Source organism: Microtus pennsylvanicus, chromosome 11, assembly GCF_037038515.1.
Source record: "Microtus pennsylvanicus isolate mMicPen1 chromosome 11, mMicPen1.hap1, whole genome shotgun sequence".
NCBI classification, from domain to species: Eukaryota; Metazoa; Chordata; class Mammalia; order Rodentia; family Cricetidae; genus Microtus; species Microtus pennsylvanicus.
Window position 1 is genome coordinate 36,004,830 of NC_134589.1, and position 18,167 is coordinate 36,022,996.

Consider the following 18,167-nt stretch of genomic DNA (forward strand, 5'->3'; position numbering starts at 1 on the left):
AAACACAACAAAACAGAAAGCAAGGCAAGGAGAAGTACTTACAGCCAGCAAGCAGGAGCTGGTAGTAGTGCACAGCTTCTGCCGCGAGGAGCAGAGGGTGGTTTGCATTAAACGGTGGCTGCAGCTCGTTCCACTGAGGCGTCCTAAGGAAACAGCAGAAGAATATTAATATTTAAGCTTCAGAGATGGGATGTAAATCACCCACAGACCCTGATAGAGGCTCTCACGGCTTCTGAACATTAAAATGAATCTGTAATCATTAAGATCGATGCTCTTTAACTTGACATACAAGACCAGGAACTTAAACTAAAAAGGTGGCAATGTGCCACGCAGATAACATGGAGCCGATGTTAACTTATCAGAGCTAGACTGTAATCAGCTAGATAAGAACGACAGAAAAGAGAGGAGCAGTATTTACGCGTCAACTATAGAGATGCCATTTATCCCATTTTTGACCAGTATTAGACATCTTCAACATGAAACAAGTAAAAGTTGGTTTAAAAAAGCAGCTGTGTAAAAGGAGAACTTACTTTGGATTGAATTAGCTATTTGAACAGTGAGACTGCAGTAAGTTTAATTGGATCTCCCGAATTTTAAATAAGCTTGATAAATCAGAAATTGATCAGGCTAATCCAGCACAGTGAGTACTAGTAAAGAATACTGGAGCCACAAGAAAAAAAAATCAATAGAATATTTTAAAATGTCAAAGGAGAAGGGTCATCTTCATATCCATTTTTATCTGCTTCCTTTCTTACATGTTGAGTGACTGTTTCTCTCCCATGCACAATGCATCATATTAAGTAGGATTATTCCAGGTTTCATTTCCTCCTCTTTGTGCTATCTTATAAAAATTCTACTCATTACATGAGTTGAGATGATTCTCAAACATTTCTAGAGTGCCTAACCATTGCATCCTAGATGATCACTTTAAAGGAGACCTTAGAGTCTCTTTGTATTCCTTTCTATTTCCCTTAATGCATGTGAGACTGGAATAAGGGAATCAAGACCAAGAAACGATACACAAACAAACAGAAAGTTCAAATCAACTGGAAAGATGCCTCAGCTATTAAAGGCTAAGCTCAAAATAAAAAATACAAAAAAGTTCACACAGAGATACTCTCTGATTCTATCTCATGGGACAGTACAAGATAACACCATGCACAATCCTGCATTTGAATATTTACAGCATCAATTAGTGACAGCTAGAGGGTAAAAGTGCCTCCAGCTAATGAACGGATAAACAAAATGTGATATTCCTATATAATAGAATATAAAATAGATATTAAAAGTCTTATACATCGCATTAATAAATACCTTCAAAATATGCTAACTGAAAGAAATCAGATACAAAAGGTAACATATCTCATGACTTCATCTTTTAGTGACCAGAGCAGGGAAAGGCAGGCAATACAAAGGAAGCTTCTGGTGGTGGTATAGAGCTAGAGGGGAAATGAGGCAGGATTTCTCCACCTGATAAAGAAAAGCGATTGCAGAAGGGTACACACATGACTGGCAGTGCTTAAATTTCACTGCATGTAGACCATGGCCAATAAAAAAAGAAATGGACTAAAGTCTTCCCAGATTGGAGAGCCAGACAATAGTGTCTGATCTCAATTGTACAAGACTCTAGAGACAAGGGCAAGAAGGGAGATTATACCCGAGTAAACACACTGCTGTGAGTGAATGCACTTCACCGGCATATACGTCAAGATCTCACAAAGGTTACATCTTTAGGAGGAAGGAAGAACTACCTAACGAGTGTCCAACTGGCACGGGGTGACGTCATCATCTCCAGCGGTGTGTCGTCACTGATCTTGGGAGCAGTACTGAGCGGCCGAGGCTCAATCGTGTGCTCTACTAAGGTTCCGTAGCAGCTGATGATGTACAGAGATTCAACTACAACTTGTTTGGACTGATCTGCAGAGAATCAGAACAAGACGTGAGGATGGCAGAGAAAGATCACAACAGGAGATTTACATTATCGACCCTGCTGTCTGCACCTTGGGCTACCAAAAGAAGTAAGAAGGGCTCTGTGCCATGGCGTCTGCACCCCTGCTGCAGGTGCCTTGCATAAGCAGACGCCAGTGAACAGGTCACAGCATTTCTCTTGTTTCGAGAATGATACCATTATGTTCAAAACTGCAGTATAGCCAAACACTTTGATATAAAAATTTGAATTTCTATATTATATATTATTCCAAATATTATGGAAAATAAATGACATGAGGAGGACATGGAAGAATTATCAGAAAATGAATAATCTATGTAATAAAATTTAATAACACTGGCTTGAACAACAGACCTACATGAAGAGCTAGGTGTGGGACTAAGTCAGCCTAACAATTCAGTGTTTTCTTGGCAGACTTAAATTCATCAGCTGGGGAGAGGGCTCAACAGAGAAAAGTGCTTCTTGGGCAAACACAAGAACATGAGTTCAAACCCCAGAACACTCTGAAAAACAAAACAAACAAAGAAACCCAACACCAATGAAAAGAAAACAAAAATCATGAATAGGCGTAGTCAAACACCAGCCTGTAACGTCTGTGAGGGTAAGGGATAGAGAGGGTGGATCACTGGGCTCACTGGCCACCAAATGAACTCCAGGTTCAGGAAGGCCCTGACTCAACCAAACAAGGCAAAAATAATGGAGCAGGACACCAACATCCACCTCTGGCTGCTACACACACACACACACACACACACACACACACACACACACACACACGCACACATACACACACACACACACACATACACACACGCACACACACACACACACACACAAACACACACACACACACACACACACACATACATGTGCATGCATGCAGAAAACTTAAATATTAACATCTGGAGCAAAGCAAAACAAAAAAACCCAGCATCATTTGTCTCTACAAGACAACCAGCTGAAATAAATACAGCGCTCTCTTGACATGGGCTAAGCACAAGTGGACTAAGGAACAGACAGACATTCTCTATAGCTTTCTCTCAATTTGTCTGTGAACCAGAAACAATACATATAAAAGTAAAGACCCAGTGGGCGGTGGTGGCGCACGCCTTTAATCCCAGCACTCGGGAGACAGAGGCAGGCGGATCTCTGTGAGTTCGAGACCAGCCTGGTCTACAAGAGCTAGTTCCAGGACAGGCACCAAAGCTACAGAGAAACCCTGTCTCGAAAACATAACAAAACAAAAAATAAAAGTAAAGACCCTCCTCAAAATAGTTTAGTCCACTTCTCAATGAGATTCCTGACTCCTGTAATAAAGGAATGCCAATGGAGACACTGAGAAATCAGTGCTGGGTATGACTTTATAGGGCAGACACATGGACACACTGAGTAGGCTCAGTGCTGAAGCTCGTGTTTTACAGTAAGCAGAGGAGGACTGAGGATTGCTTATGAGCGCTGTGTGGGTCATCTTATCATCGTGTCAGACGAATCAATTACAGCTGATTTGAGAAAATGGCCAATGACCAGCCAGGGGGACATAAAGGAGTAGCAAGCAAAAGGGGTAATTAGGACAGAAGGAGAAGCATTTGAAATCGAGCTCTGCAGAAGGTTTTAATGAGTAACAAAAAGTCCTTTCGATAGCATCATTAAACCAAAGGCAGTAACAAAAAAATAAAGATGGGATAAGAAAATGGGAGTGCCTCCCTTGCCTCCTCTCCAGTAGCTTTCCTAACTGGGAAGGCACCTGCTGCGCTAAGATCCCATTACAAGGCAGTGTTCACTGAAAGGTGATCGCAAGGGAAATGGCTGGTGTCTGACTGCCAAGGGTGAGCAGGGAGAAGAGCCATTTCTGCCAAGAACAAAAGTGCCCGTGGAGCAAGCCAGGGGCACGCCAGCGTGTGACCCAATTGAATCACAATAAAGTAATCAGGGGAAAATCATAACACTCAAAATTGTTTACTTGGTGTGTGAAACATATAAACATTCTCTTCTATATAAAGACCACAGGAAAGATCCTAGGTTCAAGCCCTATAACTGGAAAAAGAAAAAAACTATATACATGATAACGAATCACATACTAAAACAATATTTATGCAAATATTCCAGGTATTGATCCCTGTGATCAAAACAGAGGTTAAAAACATAGCAACTGGACTGGAGAGATGGCTCAGTGATTAAGAGCAATTGAACACCCACATGAGGGTTCCTACATGTGACTCCAGTTCCAGAGGATCCAGTGTCCTTTGGATCCCCATGAATACCACCATACACTTGCTGTACATACACACATGCAGGCAAAAATATTTATACACTTAACAAAACTTTAAAAAATTAAAAACAGAAACATAGTAATTCCCACCAACTCATAGGAGCCAATAATAACCACAAAATGTGACACTTATTTCTCACTAAAAGTTTAGCATTTTTGTTTTATTTTGGGGCTTGAGGATTTTGTTGGTTTTATCTTTTTTATGTAGCAGGAACCAGAGAGATGACTCAGCATTTGAGAGCACTTGCTGCTCTTGCAGAGGACTGAATTCAGTGCCCACTACAAATCCTGCAGCTCACAATCACCTGTAACTTCAGCTCCAGGGGACTGACCATCCTCTTCAGAAAATAATGCATTCACACCCACATAGGCCCCCTTAGCTAACATAAACTGATATTAGTGAGCTTGGTTGATTCCAAGGTTACAAAATTTTCTCCTTCTTCCTTCAGAGACAATACTGTGAAATTAGCTTGTGCAAAACCTGTAATAGACTAGGTATAAAATAGATAGCCCTAAGATCAAATGTGAATGTCATTAAAAAAGACAAAATACAGTCAACCGGGCCAGGTTAGTATGCACATATATAATACCAGCAGAGAGAGGCAAGGAGGATCTCTGAGTTCGAGGCCAGCCTGGTCTACAAGTTAAATACAGCCAGGTTTATATATAGGGACTTGCTCTTGAAAATAAATAAAAAAAAAAAAATCAGTCAATGGTAAATTCATTTTCCATTTGTGTGAGAAAATAGTTTTAATTAGAGCCAGACTTGATAGATAAAAAGAAAGAAGTGGACTTAATTTTATTTTAGTAAAAACTATTAGGCTATTAGTCATAAAGTCATCTAGAAGAGTTGCTCACCCCGTATCCTCAGAGGCGATGCAACAGGGCAGCTGAGCATGAGCAAACCACATACCTTTTTCCCGTTTCAGACCTGCGTTGTTTGCAAACCACGACCTGGAGGTCCCGAACACTGCAGCCACGCAAAACTCGCCACCCATTGATTTGCTCGGTGAAATTTGTGGAGGTGGTTTAACTTTGCTTAAAAAGTAAAAGAACATTTAAAAATTACCATGATGAACCACAGTCTTGTATATTAGGAAAGATTTTTTTCCCCAAAATAAGCCCTACCCCTAAATATTGAGGTGCTACAGTACAGTCATGCATTTCCTCAGAAAAAATACTGACCAATGGAATGAGACAGTGCAGGAGATGAGACAGAAATGATTCCAAAGTTAAAGGGTCTTGATAAGAGAGCTGGGTGTGGTGGCAAGCACCTGTGATCCCACCCAAGGCCAGAGGGATACTTTTGTGCACGTGTCTGGGTTCCGTGGCTAGCCTAGGAAACTAGTAAGACACTGTCTCAACAAAATAAAACCAATTGCTTTTGAACTGGATGCTGGCTTCGGGATTACAGCCACTCCTTTCAGACGGCTAACATTCCAGTGGAAACTTTTCAATGGAGGAACAGACACATTTCCAACATTAACAGTCCATCCCGACGTCAGGACAAGAGACTACCATACAGGGCATGGAGACAGCATGCGTGGAAATGAGGATGACTCAAAATGAAGCCTTGGTGCACCTTGAAGCCCTGCTCTCTGCAGAAACACGCACTCTGGAGAATCTAACGCCATGTCCTATCGCAAGTAGAGTCAGACGTCTTCCTGGCGGCTGGATTTGTGAAAATGACTTATCTATTTTGCTCAGTGGAAAGACCAGGATGAGCTAAATACTGAAAGCTTACCAAACACAAATCCGTTCTCTCTTCACTCTGACCGAAGATGTGTGTGCTAACCACTGTCGCTTCAGAGACTTCCACTAAGAACCCGCTTTCCTCTATTGTGCACAATACATTTTCACGTCCTTGCCTTCTACTTTCAAGCTTTCATTGTCTTTCAATTCCTGGATTTCTGTTCTCTTCTGAGTTAGCAAATTTCTCAGAGCTAACTATCAAATACAACTATGGCCCATAGATTACCTGTCTAATTCCCAGCCCAGAATATGCCACGCTGGCAAAAGCGTCAACGCCGTGAAGCTGGGGCCTGAGGTTCAGCTTCGCACTGAGTCCTGCTGGGAACCAACGTGACCGCCACCTTCTGCTCTTGCCTCACCTTATCTCATTGTCTCCTACCACATGTGTCGCCAAGGGAAGATTGGTTTCTGGGGTCCAAAAGAAACCTGCACTGGAATGACCCAACACTTTTCCTTGAGTGACTAACTTTCCACTCAGAGCTCTGACTACCAGAACGCACGACATAGACGGCAATGCCCACTGTGTGGGGCTGGGGACTGTATCTGCTCTCACAACATGGCCCTAGCCCAGATGTCATAAAGCAAAACTTTGCCACAATCTGTGCAAATATAATTATTGGAGCACCCTCCCTGACCCCGCAGATTATGCAGTGTGTTCTCCTACTGAATTAGAGAAAGCAAGCCGGGCTCTAGGGCAAGGCCTTCACATCTCCTAACACAACACACATTCCGTCTAAAGCTCACAGACCTTGTCTATTTTTCAGATAGCACTTCAGCGACCTCACCTTCCCTGCGACACTCTTCAACATCTAATTTCCTGAGATTTCTGTGTGGGCACTTTCCAGAGAGAGAGAGGGGGAGGGAAGGAGGGAGGGAGGGAGGGAGGGAGGGAGGGAGGGAGGGAGGGAGGGAGGGAGGGAGGGAGGGAGGGATGCTGCCCTGATTGGTCCAGCTGAACTTCCACTTTGAAAAACACACAACAGTGCACAAAAAGGCCATTTCTTTCAATCACTCATTAATACTCACTGAACACATTGTTCCCACTAAATAACATCCACATAGAAAATATACAAAATCAAGTGTGGTCAGACTCTCAGACAATAATGCATCGGTCTTTGAAGAACGGTTGATGTGATGTCACTTCCCTTGCTGCACAGCTGTTGCCAGTGACCCACCAGAACGGCAACAGCATCACCTTCCTCTGACACTGCAGCATGTACGCGCTCCCAGTATCTAGGTCACCTAAAGTCACAACTCATCGTCTGGATGTGAATCTCCTTGTGTATTTCCTCAGAGTGTGTGCTGCTCTTCAAGGCTTCTCAGTCCATCACTAACACATAACTGACAAGCTCCTCTGGCTGCCATCTTCCCAGTATCTAGGTCACCTAAAGTCACAACTCATCGTCTGGATGTGAATCTCCTTGTGTATTTCCTCAGAGTGTGTGCTGTTCTTCAAGGCTTCTCAGTCCGTCACTCAATGACTAACACATAACTGACAAGCTCCTCTGGCTGCCATCTGCGATGTGCCCCTGGCCACGATGGCCCTGAGAACTTTCAAGTGCTGGGGAAGAGGAGCAAGAGAAACCACTACAGAAGGTCTATTTTTATTTGTGTGTGTGTTTGTGTGATCGTGTGTGGGGACACCAGCAGAGACAGGTGACTTCCTCTACTGCTCTCTACATTGTTGTTGATGTCATTGTCACCATTGTTATTGTTGTTTTGGTGACTGTTTTCTCACTGACCCTATCAACTAATAAGCTAGCCAGCAAGATCTGAGGATCCATGTATTCTCCTCACCTCACACTCATTCCCCTCCCCAGGCTGGAGTTACAGACATTTGATACCATGCTTTTTAAATGGGTGCTGGGGATCTGAATTCTGGTCCTCTTGCTTGCACGATCTCCGTAGCAAGCACTAAAGAGTTTCTTTGGAAATGTCTGCAACTGTGGGCCTACCCTGTCAGGAGCCAGTCACACTATAATGTACAAGTTAGCTTCACAGAAACAAGTTCGAATTGGCAAATTACTGGATGAGACTTTGTTGTGGTTGGCGTTACTTAATCATGTAATAGCAAGCGGTTTTGCCATTTCAAGAAAGAATATATGGTTCCTCTGAAGGATTTGGACAGACTCAAAAATAACACCAGGACAAAAGACTAGCTTTCTAACAGAATCAAGAAACGCCAAAAAAATTATAGGGCATCAGTGTATCCTTTGAGAACATTCTATACGTTTATCATCTTACATTTCAGCAAGCCTGGAATTAGCAACAGCTAAACTTCATTAGACTTCTATAGGCTTCACATCGGTCCATTTCGAAAGCCATCACAAACACAGTACTATTTTATACAAACTCAAATGTGTTATGAGAAACGACATCCTATGGTAAAACTGTGTTGCATTTATGAAAAAACTATTACTTTAGTCTTATATTTCATCAGCTATCCTTTATCCAGTGATAGGATACCAGTAAACCTCATGAGTTAAGAAGTCAATTTGAAAAAAGATATTCTTTAATGCCCCTCACATACCACAGTGCTGAAGAGGGGAGAGAGCATATTTGGGGGAGCTAGTTCATATCAAGTTATTTCCATCATCAGTTTCCATCTGGCATGATTTTTGTCATTTAAGCAAAATAGAAACATAAAAATATGTGTACACATGTATAAATCTTACAGAGAAATAAAAAGAGATAATGTAATAAAAAAAGAACGCTACTTAGAAAACATTTTTTATGTGTTCTCCTCAAAGCTAGACATTTTAACTCTGGCTCCATTTGCTCCTAATCTTAATTTTAAAAAATAATGTGGAAGAAGCCTCGTAGGACCAAAACAGTCTTTCTTCTCATGCGTGTATGCAACAGGCTACACACAAACCTTTCCACAGTGAGCCAGAGTATTCCTACCGCAAAACACCCTGCTGTTGACAGAAAAAAAAAAAGAAAGAGGATACGTAAGTAAGAGAAGAAAGGGGCAGCCCTGTAAATCATGCGGACGTTCAGACTGCTCACTTGACCTGCACGGGGAAGACTGTAATGTTAACCTCGTTTCTTGCTTGCGCTCAACACCGTTCTCCTCAGAAGGGGTCTCAACAAGCCCCAATACAGGCCAATTTAAGAAGGTTTCTTGTGCAGGGGACTTAACCTTATACACTTATACTATTGCTAATATAATGAATAAAACAGTACTTCCATTTTAATTGCTGCACAGAAGTTTAACTGCATTGTTTATATGGACTCAGCCTGAGTTTAAAGAAACACACAGGAGAACACGGCATGCACAGTGACAGTTAAGAGACACAGAGCAGAGCACAGCAGTCCCGCTGAGGCCTCTTTACTACATCGAGTGCTTGGATTAACTTTTTAGCAAAACATGAAAGAAAAATGAAATAAATACAACATTTGCCAATCGTGGCAAAATAATAATCATAAAATACCACATGCACTGAACCCTTCCTAAGGAAGCCAGGAGAGAAACAGAACACAAACACAGAGCAAAAGAAACACAGTGGTAAATAAAAGCAGGGGTTTAATTCTCTCACTTCGCCTAAGAAAGCGCTTGAAGAATGGGAATCATTCTCACTACAGCTAACCGGTGTCCCATTGCTTCTCAAACATTTGGAAAGTCTTAAAAACCCTCCATCACAATCTAGATTAACACTGGATTTCTCTTGCCTGCTTTGCATTCGAATGCAAACAAGAGAAAGAAAAAGAAACAGAAACAAAACCCTTCCCTCTAGAGACACCTGCATTTTAAAAATAAAGGACGGTGTTCAACCCCCGCCCCCCAAATAACTGTGCCAGGCACCACAGAGAGGAACTGAAGCTACAGCTATGGGGGCACGCTCGCCCAGGGTGCTGAGAGAGGGCGCAGCATGGCAGGGCTGAGACAGCCGCCAACTGTCCAATGTGAGAGTCTGAGTGGGAACGAGCACTAAGAATTCCAACAGAGAGAAACTGAAAATTTGTTTTCTTTATGAGCTATATTAGTTCCTGTGTGACAAAGCTTTCAAAAGAATTTAGAAATCTTCTCTTTCTCGAATTTTCCCCTAAAACTAGACCAGAAAGGCAACCAAAATTACTTTATTTTAAACCATCGAAAACATGAATATTTATATAATATTTACAATAAATTTACTTATACTATGATATTATAATGTATGTTTACAAGTTTAAAAGGGAAGAAAACACAACAGATGAAAAAGATCTCATCTGCACACATCGCCTTGAAAAGGGTGAAACTGTGAAGCTTTCAAATATGCTCAGAAGAACGCTCAGGAAAAACCACGTACCACAATTCCACACATAAACTTCACTCCTTTCTTAAAGGTGACTGTCAGTAATCCAGAGGCAATTATGAATAAGGGCTATTTTCCCAGGGAACAGAAGCATCACTGTGTGCTCTACACACAGGCAACTCTGGGAAGGACTTAGAAACCTACGGCAAAACCCAGGACCGCATGCACACACCCGCACAACACAACACTGTTAATGCAGAAATCAAAATCCCTTAGGAAGTGTCCATTAGGCTGAGGCAGGAGAACTTTACAAACTTTAAGGCGAGCCTAGGCTACACAGTAATTTCTACAGTATAGATGGATTTTGTCTCGACAAATCAACAACAAAAACTGGCATGGTCTCTCAAAACAATAAATATCCTACATAAACATGTAACATAGAGTGCTGGAAATTCCTAGGCTGAACACTACTGTCAAATACAGCCTGCACCGTTTCATTCCCAGCCCGCTGTGATATCAAAGGGAAAGAGGCTGCTTTTAAATGGTCTCATCTGAAACTGAATTAAAGACTTAAAGTCCTTTACTGAAGAATAAAGAATTAGTACGAACTGTGACATACCAAAAGCAAAAAAATCTTAACTAAGTACAAATGTTGTAACCCAAAACTAATTTCTGAGAATTATAAGAAATTTACATTATAAAAGAAGCTATAAAGATTTCGTGTTCATCCAACATCCATGTACTGCCCTGACTGAAAGGACTATACACATCCTCAGTTAGCATGATGTTTCATTTTAGGGCGGTAAATAAGAACATTCTCAAGTTGAACGCTAAGTATCATGGAAAAACAGCAAATGCTGCGGAAACAAAGCGGCTCTCATAAACAACATGGAAGAAGTTGTCAAATCTATATTCATTTTGCTGCCTTAATTTGAGGTTTCATTAAGATCTTAATGGAAAAAACATGCACCCTGGTAATGTGGCACATTTAAAAGGAGGACCTTTGAGTCTAGTGTAAGTGACTAAGAACGAGTTTCCTAGGACCTAACGATGGCATCAAACAGACCACAAAGCAGTCTCTGGAAGACAGGCAGTGATTTAGAAGTCGACTATATTTCATAGATCCCTTTCTTTAATCTGGCTCTTTTAATCTTGTTTCAACCTCAAATCATTTCTAGTTGACAAGTGCCTTTGCTTAACTGTGAGGAACACATGAGCTGTTGGGGAGCGGCCTTTCCTTATTTAACACACAGCATTTGTTAGTTCATCTTCAGCTGCATGTCAAAACTTCAGTCCGTATTAACATGCTGAAACTCTTTGCTTTGTACTTAGAATGAGGAATTTATCCTCAAATGGAATTTAATTCCACATTTAGTGCACAAAGACATTTAATCATATTTTGGATGTGGCATTTAAAATTCCCTAGTCACCCTAAGCCAGCAAAAATCCATGTATCTTACTGATTTTGAGAAGAAATCTGATTTTAAAAAAAAGAAAGATCAACTTTGAGAGGATTTGTCTCTGTAAATTGTCAAGACAGTTTTGGCATCTCTGTCCTATACTGTACTAGAAAGGTGGCTATTTGGTGGAGACTCTATCACCTAGCCCTACAGGAGAATGAAAACTTCCATTCCCAGGGCACAAGAACCCTGAAAATGTTCCAGGAAACAATACAACTATAAAAAGACTGGTCGGTTTTGGAGAGACAATCTTATTGCGTGTCCCAAGCTGGATTTAAACTTGCTGTCTACTGCCTCAGCCTCCCGGGTGCTACAATTCCATGCATGCAACTCGTGCCCAGATAAAACACTGTTCAGGTTCTAATAGAGCACAACGAACAATTCTTAGCAACAGTTATGAGGATCAGAAAGATGTGAAGAACTTAAATACCTTCCATGGCTCAAAACTTCCTTTTCTATTTTAACAACTAGAGATAGTATGGCATGGTAGCACACGCCTGAAACCAGCACTCAGGGAGCCAAGACAAGTCTGGTGCACACAGAGTTCTACACTAGCCAGGGGAGACCCTCTTGAGGCAAAGCACATGATCTAGTTTTAAGAGGTATCTTTTCAGACAGGGAGTCCTCAGCAGTGACTATTGAATGAGCCACTACTATGCACCACTGTCATTAAGCACTGCAGTGCGCTTATCCAGTATAAGCTCATTACATCCTCACAGCGAAGCCACAAAACAGATGCTAACGCTGCTTCATTACATATATAAGGAAAAGAGGAAACGCAAGGCTCTAGGGTATCTGAGATCACAGTGCCAGCAGACATAGGAGCTGGTATGTAAGAGCACATAGGAGCTGGCATGTAACATAGGAGCTAGTATGTAAGAGCAAGGCAGCTTTATTCTAGAATCCCAATTCATAATTACTTAAACATTTTATATCAGATCCTCAACACATTCTAACTGCTGTCTTCAAATGTGAATATGGAACACACTCTTCCCTTTCTGTGGTTATCATGCCTTAACTGTCTAACATAGTTCAACAGAATGTCATGGGCATTTTCATCAGAAACATGCATTCCTTTACCTTTTATTCAGCTCATTAAATACCCACTTTATTCAAAACAGAGTTCAACACAGTCCTTTTGGGACCAAATAAAATACACTGCAACTTGGCCCTCCATATATTTGTCCTTAAAAACAAACTCCATTCTCTAGTATGAAGTATGCTAAGTGAGGAACTTCACATTCAAAGATTCTGCTTGTGGCTAGACCTTTCTTACATTATTCACCAGCACGGTGACAGAACTCTTCTGCCTTCTTTAAGAGAAAAAACAACAACAACCAACAACAACAACAAAAAAAAAACAAATAAAGACAAAACAAATCTGGTTTTTGTAGAAAAAAGTGTTTTGAAAGACTAAAGTAAAACCAAAGGAACTGCTTTTAAAGGTTTAAATGCCAGCATTCAGATCTACTCAGCCAGTAACTTGGTGCATCTATCTGCGATCAGGCCATGCAACTGAAAACAAACTCTAAAACTTTTCGAGAGAACAGCAAATGAATCAGGCATGCGGGACCAAATGGGAACTCACCATGGAGCTTTTATGGAAAAACACCCCGCTCCAAAGAGATAAGGCCTTGGTGGAAAAGGGGGGAAAATGTACAAAAAATTAGAGGAAAACTCATTCAACATTAGTAAATACAAATATACTGTACTGTTAAAGAGTATGATAAAAAATAACTCAAAATTAATAATCAATAGCAATTCTGCCATATATGCTGTGGTAGAACCAGTAAGTATGTGAGGTACAGAAACAAGGGCCTCAGTTTTCATAGAAATGTAGATTTGAATTTTCTCTATTTCTCCCCCTTTTCTGGAGCACCCCAGCAGCACACCTACTTTAACACAAAATTCACGGCTGAAGCCCTTAAACACAGAGAGCGAATCAAATGGGAAAATCAGATGGAGAAGAACAATTATTATGTGTGACGCCAAGTATTCAGTGCTAACGAGAGATGGCAGTCTCTGACATGAGGGCATTGTGCTCCCCAGCTGCTGCTTCTCCCCACACAGTTCTCAAGCTCTCATCTGCAGTAAGCTGGGCGTTGTTCTGTGGGTCACTGGCAAAACTACGGAATGAGTTCTAGTTCTGTTACAGCCCAGAAAGTTAGCATAAGAACACAGCCTCCTCACCTGCTGCAGCTCAATGGTAGCCGCAACTGCATGTGTGAAATACCACAGGGGTACAAACTGAGAATTCAATGCTACACATTATTTCTGCTTTAAATTCAGTTCCCAGTTTTTAAGGCATACCATGCACAAATAAGACTTAGAAATATAGTTAGATTTAAAAAAATTTTAATGAGGCATCTGACATTTGGAAGGCGTAAGAAATTGAAGGGGACACACATTACTAAGCTGTGGCAATTTCCTTTTTCAAAACTGGAGACTGGGATATTAAGGAGAAAGATAATCCTGTTAATTAGTATTAATTTCCAAACAAACAGAGTACATTCCAAAAAAAATTAAAGGTCGAGAAAAATGTCCTCACAACAGTGAGCCTGATTCTGAGTTTCAGAACGCAATAAATACAAAGGCAGACTGAGAGACAGGGGCATTAAGAGAAGAGACATCAGAGAGGGGGGTGTGGCTGACAAGAACTCCTGCAAGCTTTAACGGTTTAGTTACTGGCAAGGACAGAACCAGTAAAATCAACAGTGGCCTTCCATGGTTTTCCTCTGTGACCCACAGAATATTAACATTAAGCTGCAGAAAACAATGCATAAAAAACAAGATTGAAAGACCAAGTGGGTGAATGCAGTTTTTGTTTGTAAGACATTTTACTATTTTCTCGACATTTCATAACCATAATGCTTGGGTACCGCCACAGTACAAAAAAATGTATCTTTTAAAAACATACACCTTGCTAGGGAGTCTAAGTTGTTTAACTTCCACAATGTTGCTGAGTTAGGCCAGTGTAGCCCAACTGTTTACTCCATTACATGACACTGAGGAAAAAGCTCTGGTCACATCTATCAGAACTCTGACGTCACAGAGCTCGCTTTGTACTTTGAAAAACTGAACTGAACAATGTCTCCACAACATAGGGATCCTGTGCATTAATTAAAAAAAAATAAAACAAGGGTAAAGCCATTTCTAAATGCCAGAAATACTTCAGATATGAAGGGAATTGTGTTGGTAGACAATACTCACCTTTCGTTTCAATTATTATAAGCAGAACACCCCAAATATTCCAATACTCAGAATAATTCTGTTAGAAACACCGTCATCTAAAATAGCCCCATGGTGCCCGTGTGTAATCTGCAGGGCCCATGGACAGCCCTCTAACTACGCTCAAGTTGCAACATACAACAGAATTCGGATTATTGACAGGGACACCACACACATGAATAGTCACAGATACACAGATACTTGCAGGGTAAAGAACTTGGAAATTTGTACTGAAATTGTCTATTCAGTCCTCTATAATTTGAAAGAGTTCTCCAATGGCTTCAAAAAACAACAAACAAAAATGGGACAAAATTTATCCATCTCTACATTAACAAACTAACAACAAAGGCCCACTTTGTTGACCCTAACACTCCCTACCTACAGAGAAAGCTTCCTGATTTATAAAACAGAAACGCGCTTCACCCCATCAAATGAAAAGTAAACCTAAACAGACAGACAACCCCCGATTTCTTTCCAGGAAATCACAGCAGGTTGCAAACGTCACCAGTCAGATGCTCACCCCACCATACCATGGTGACACCAAGTGAGGAGGCCCTTAGCAGCCACAGTCATCTCAGCCGACAACAGGGTCACAACTCACAGGGTAGCCCAGCTGCTTTGGTTAAAAGCTGCTCTACCTCCAGCCAGGAGTGATCCACTGGCCAACAGCTCCATAGAGAGAGGGCGGCCGAAGGCGTGGGGTGAGAACCCAGTTTGGTATGTAGACTTGGCAAGCATCCAGCTCGCATTTGCCCACTTCTTGCCTTGTCTGGCGGATTGGACCTCTGCCACGAACATGTGAAGGATCTACCGACTCCGAAGGAGCACACTGACTCAGGCCACTGCTGGCTGGGGGTAGTGTCAGCTGCTCTTTTGAAAGGCTCCTGCTTAATCTTTCTTCAGTAGCAAAAGAATGAAAATATGAAGTCACAAAGTCCAGGCCCATGATCCAGCTGTCTTCACCTATGACTGTCCTCACACACCCCGACACTGAAGGCACACAGCTGTAGTGTCCTACTCAAGCGGGGTAAAGGTAGGGAGTGTATGAATTTGAATGCTGGCTGTATTCAGTAGTGAAATCAGTTTACTAGAGATGGGTCTGAAGAATTCACACATCCAGCAATGTAGATGGGCAGAGGTGGCGTGCGCCATTAATCCCAGCACTGGAGAGGCAGAGGCAGGTCGATCTCTGTGAGTACGAGACCAGTCTGGTTCTAGGACAGTCAGGGCTACACTGAAAAACCCTGTCTCAGAAAACCAAAATAGTGTCTGACACACATGCATGCACAAGCACACACCCCTACACAAAAATAAAATAATAATAATAAAACACTTTGAGTTGCAGTGATATGGTTGGTTAAATCTGCAGGACAATAGCTAAGTGAAATAAGTAATAAAAATCAAATTCTAGATTGTTAGAGAATTATTTACTTATAACCTAATATGAAATTACCTGGCCATTAAGTCTCAAAGGAATTCTCAAAAACAGTAATGAACAGTACTTTAAACGGGTGGTTCAGTGGTTAGAGCGTTTACTTTCTGGGGACCAGAGTTCAGGTCCCAGCTCTCAGAGTGACCGTGGCTCTGTCACTGCGGTTCAAGGCATCTGTTATGAACACATGTAAACCTCTGTAACCTGATTCTAGTGGTAAAAGGCTACTCTTAAGATTTCTCCAATCAGCCGGGCGGTGGTGGCGCACACCTTTAATCCCAGCACTCAGGAGGCAGAGGCAAGAGGATCTCTGAGTTCCAGGCCAGCCTGGTCCACAGAGTGAGTTCTAGGACAGGCTCCAAAGCTACAGAGAAACCCTGTCTCAACACCCTCTCCCCCCCCCCCCCGACACACACACACACACACACAGTTGATCTGTCCAATCCACAGGCTCTGGGAGTTCCTGAGTGAGTGGCTTCCTGTGCTGACCAGGTGGACTTCGAGCTTGTGAACCTTCCGCCTCAGCCTCCTGTGCGCGCTGAGAGAATACAGTCTAGCAGCCAGCCCAACCAAAAGAAAAATCCCATAAACATACTCAATCAACCCTATCCTTCAGCTGATCAAGTTCTTTGAGCAACTAAAACATGGGGTCAGAAGGACTCCAAGATGCCAGGAACTGCGAGGAAAGGCTACAGCACATTGTATGTACAATGCTCAAGGGAGGCGAGACATTTTAAGTTCAATTTAAAATTCATTCTAAAGGCTCTGCTGCCACTGTGTGTACCTTCTCTTAAGCAAATGATGTGAATTCCCATTTCCTTCCCCATTGCTGCAAATGAGCCCTCATGTCATTTCCAACTTTTAATTTGTTCATTAGCCGAATTTTAACTGTTCCCTACCAGACAGGTTAACGGCACTGGTGGTTTTCGATCTGCTGATCTGTAGGACAAACTGAAGCTGAAACAGACAGCTGACTAATTTGAGACATATTTGGCATGCCATTTTAAATTACAAACTCAAGACGTAAAAAATTTTCATTAGAAAAACATAGATAATGCTGAAGTTCTTCCATATGCGACAGAGGAGCGACCAGCATAGCATAAATAATGCCAAACTTCTGTCGACTGCTATGCCCGCTGACTTTCAATATGGTATACAGTAGACTTCTTTCAAATAAAAAATCCACAGATTTACAGCAAAATGCAATAAACTATGGTATGGTTTAAGTACTCTACTTATTTGGCGCAAAAGCTAGAAACTCAAACTACGGTAAATATATTGCACATGTAGACAAAAGTGCACACACTCAAATGAAAATGCTCTTGTGATCGTGTTGTATCTGGAACCAAACCCTCAGAGCAATACTATACAAATTTATGGTTACAACAGACAGACAGAAAGTGGCAGATACCATGGGCTATAGTATACGGGGGTCTGTTACCAAATCTTTCCATCTTCTCTGAACTTACTCTATAAGACTTGAGGCTTGGATGAAAGTCTAAATAAACCAAGGTGAACGGGGTTGAACTGAATTAAAATAAGGAATGGACTTTCACATTTACTACATGAAAACATCATTTGCTCTCAAACTAAAACTGATGACAAACTTATTTTAAAATACCAGCTGCAGCCATTCAAATAAATGCTATTAAGTGAGAAACACACCTGTTTACTCAGTGTGGCTCAGAAGGGCTTAAATGGGACAATGAGATCAAAGAAGCACTGGGAATGCACACATCACATGTGAACTCTTCTCTTCTGAGAACTCCCATAGGGCACTGACAGTAAGTACAAGTGCCCGCAGGAGGCAGAAGAAGCCAGGACTACACAGCACTCAGTTTGT

General features: G+C 41.6%; 1 protein-coding gene across 10 annotated transcripts in view; it reads right to left on the minus strand.

Moving 5' to 3' along the window:
* Positions 1-18,167, minus strand: part of Bcas3 (BCAS3 microtubule associated cell migration factor) — a 499,936-nt gene that overhangs the window by 282,771 nt on the left and 198,998 nt on the right. For 6 of the 10 annotated variants that reach the window (XM_075991231.1, XM_075991233.1, XM_075991232.1 and 3 more), the window contains exons 17-20: positions 13,253-13,297; positions 5,131-5,255; positions 1,752-1,917; positions 43-143 (exon numbers count right to left, since the gene is read on the minus strand). In XM_075991231.1, the coding sequence (XP_075847346.1) occupies positions 43-143; positions 1,752-1,917; positions 5,131-5,255; positions 13,253-13,297 (437 nt within the window). The remainder of the gene's footprint in view (positions 1-42; positions 144-1,751; positions 1,918-5,130; positions 5,256-13,252; positions 13,298-18,167) is intronic. The other 4 variants (XM_075991234.1, XM_075991235.1, XM_075991230.1 and 1 more) reach the window with 1 other exon arrangement.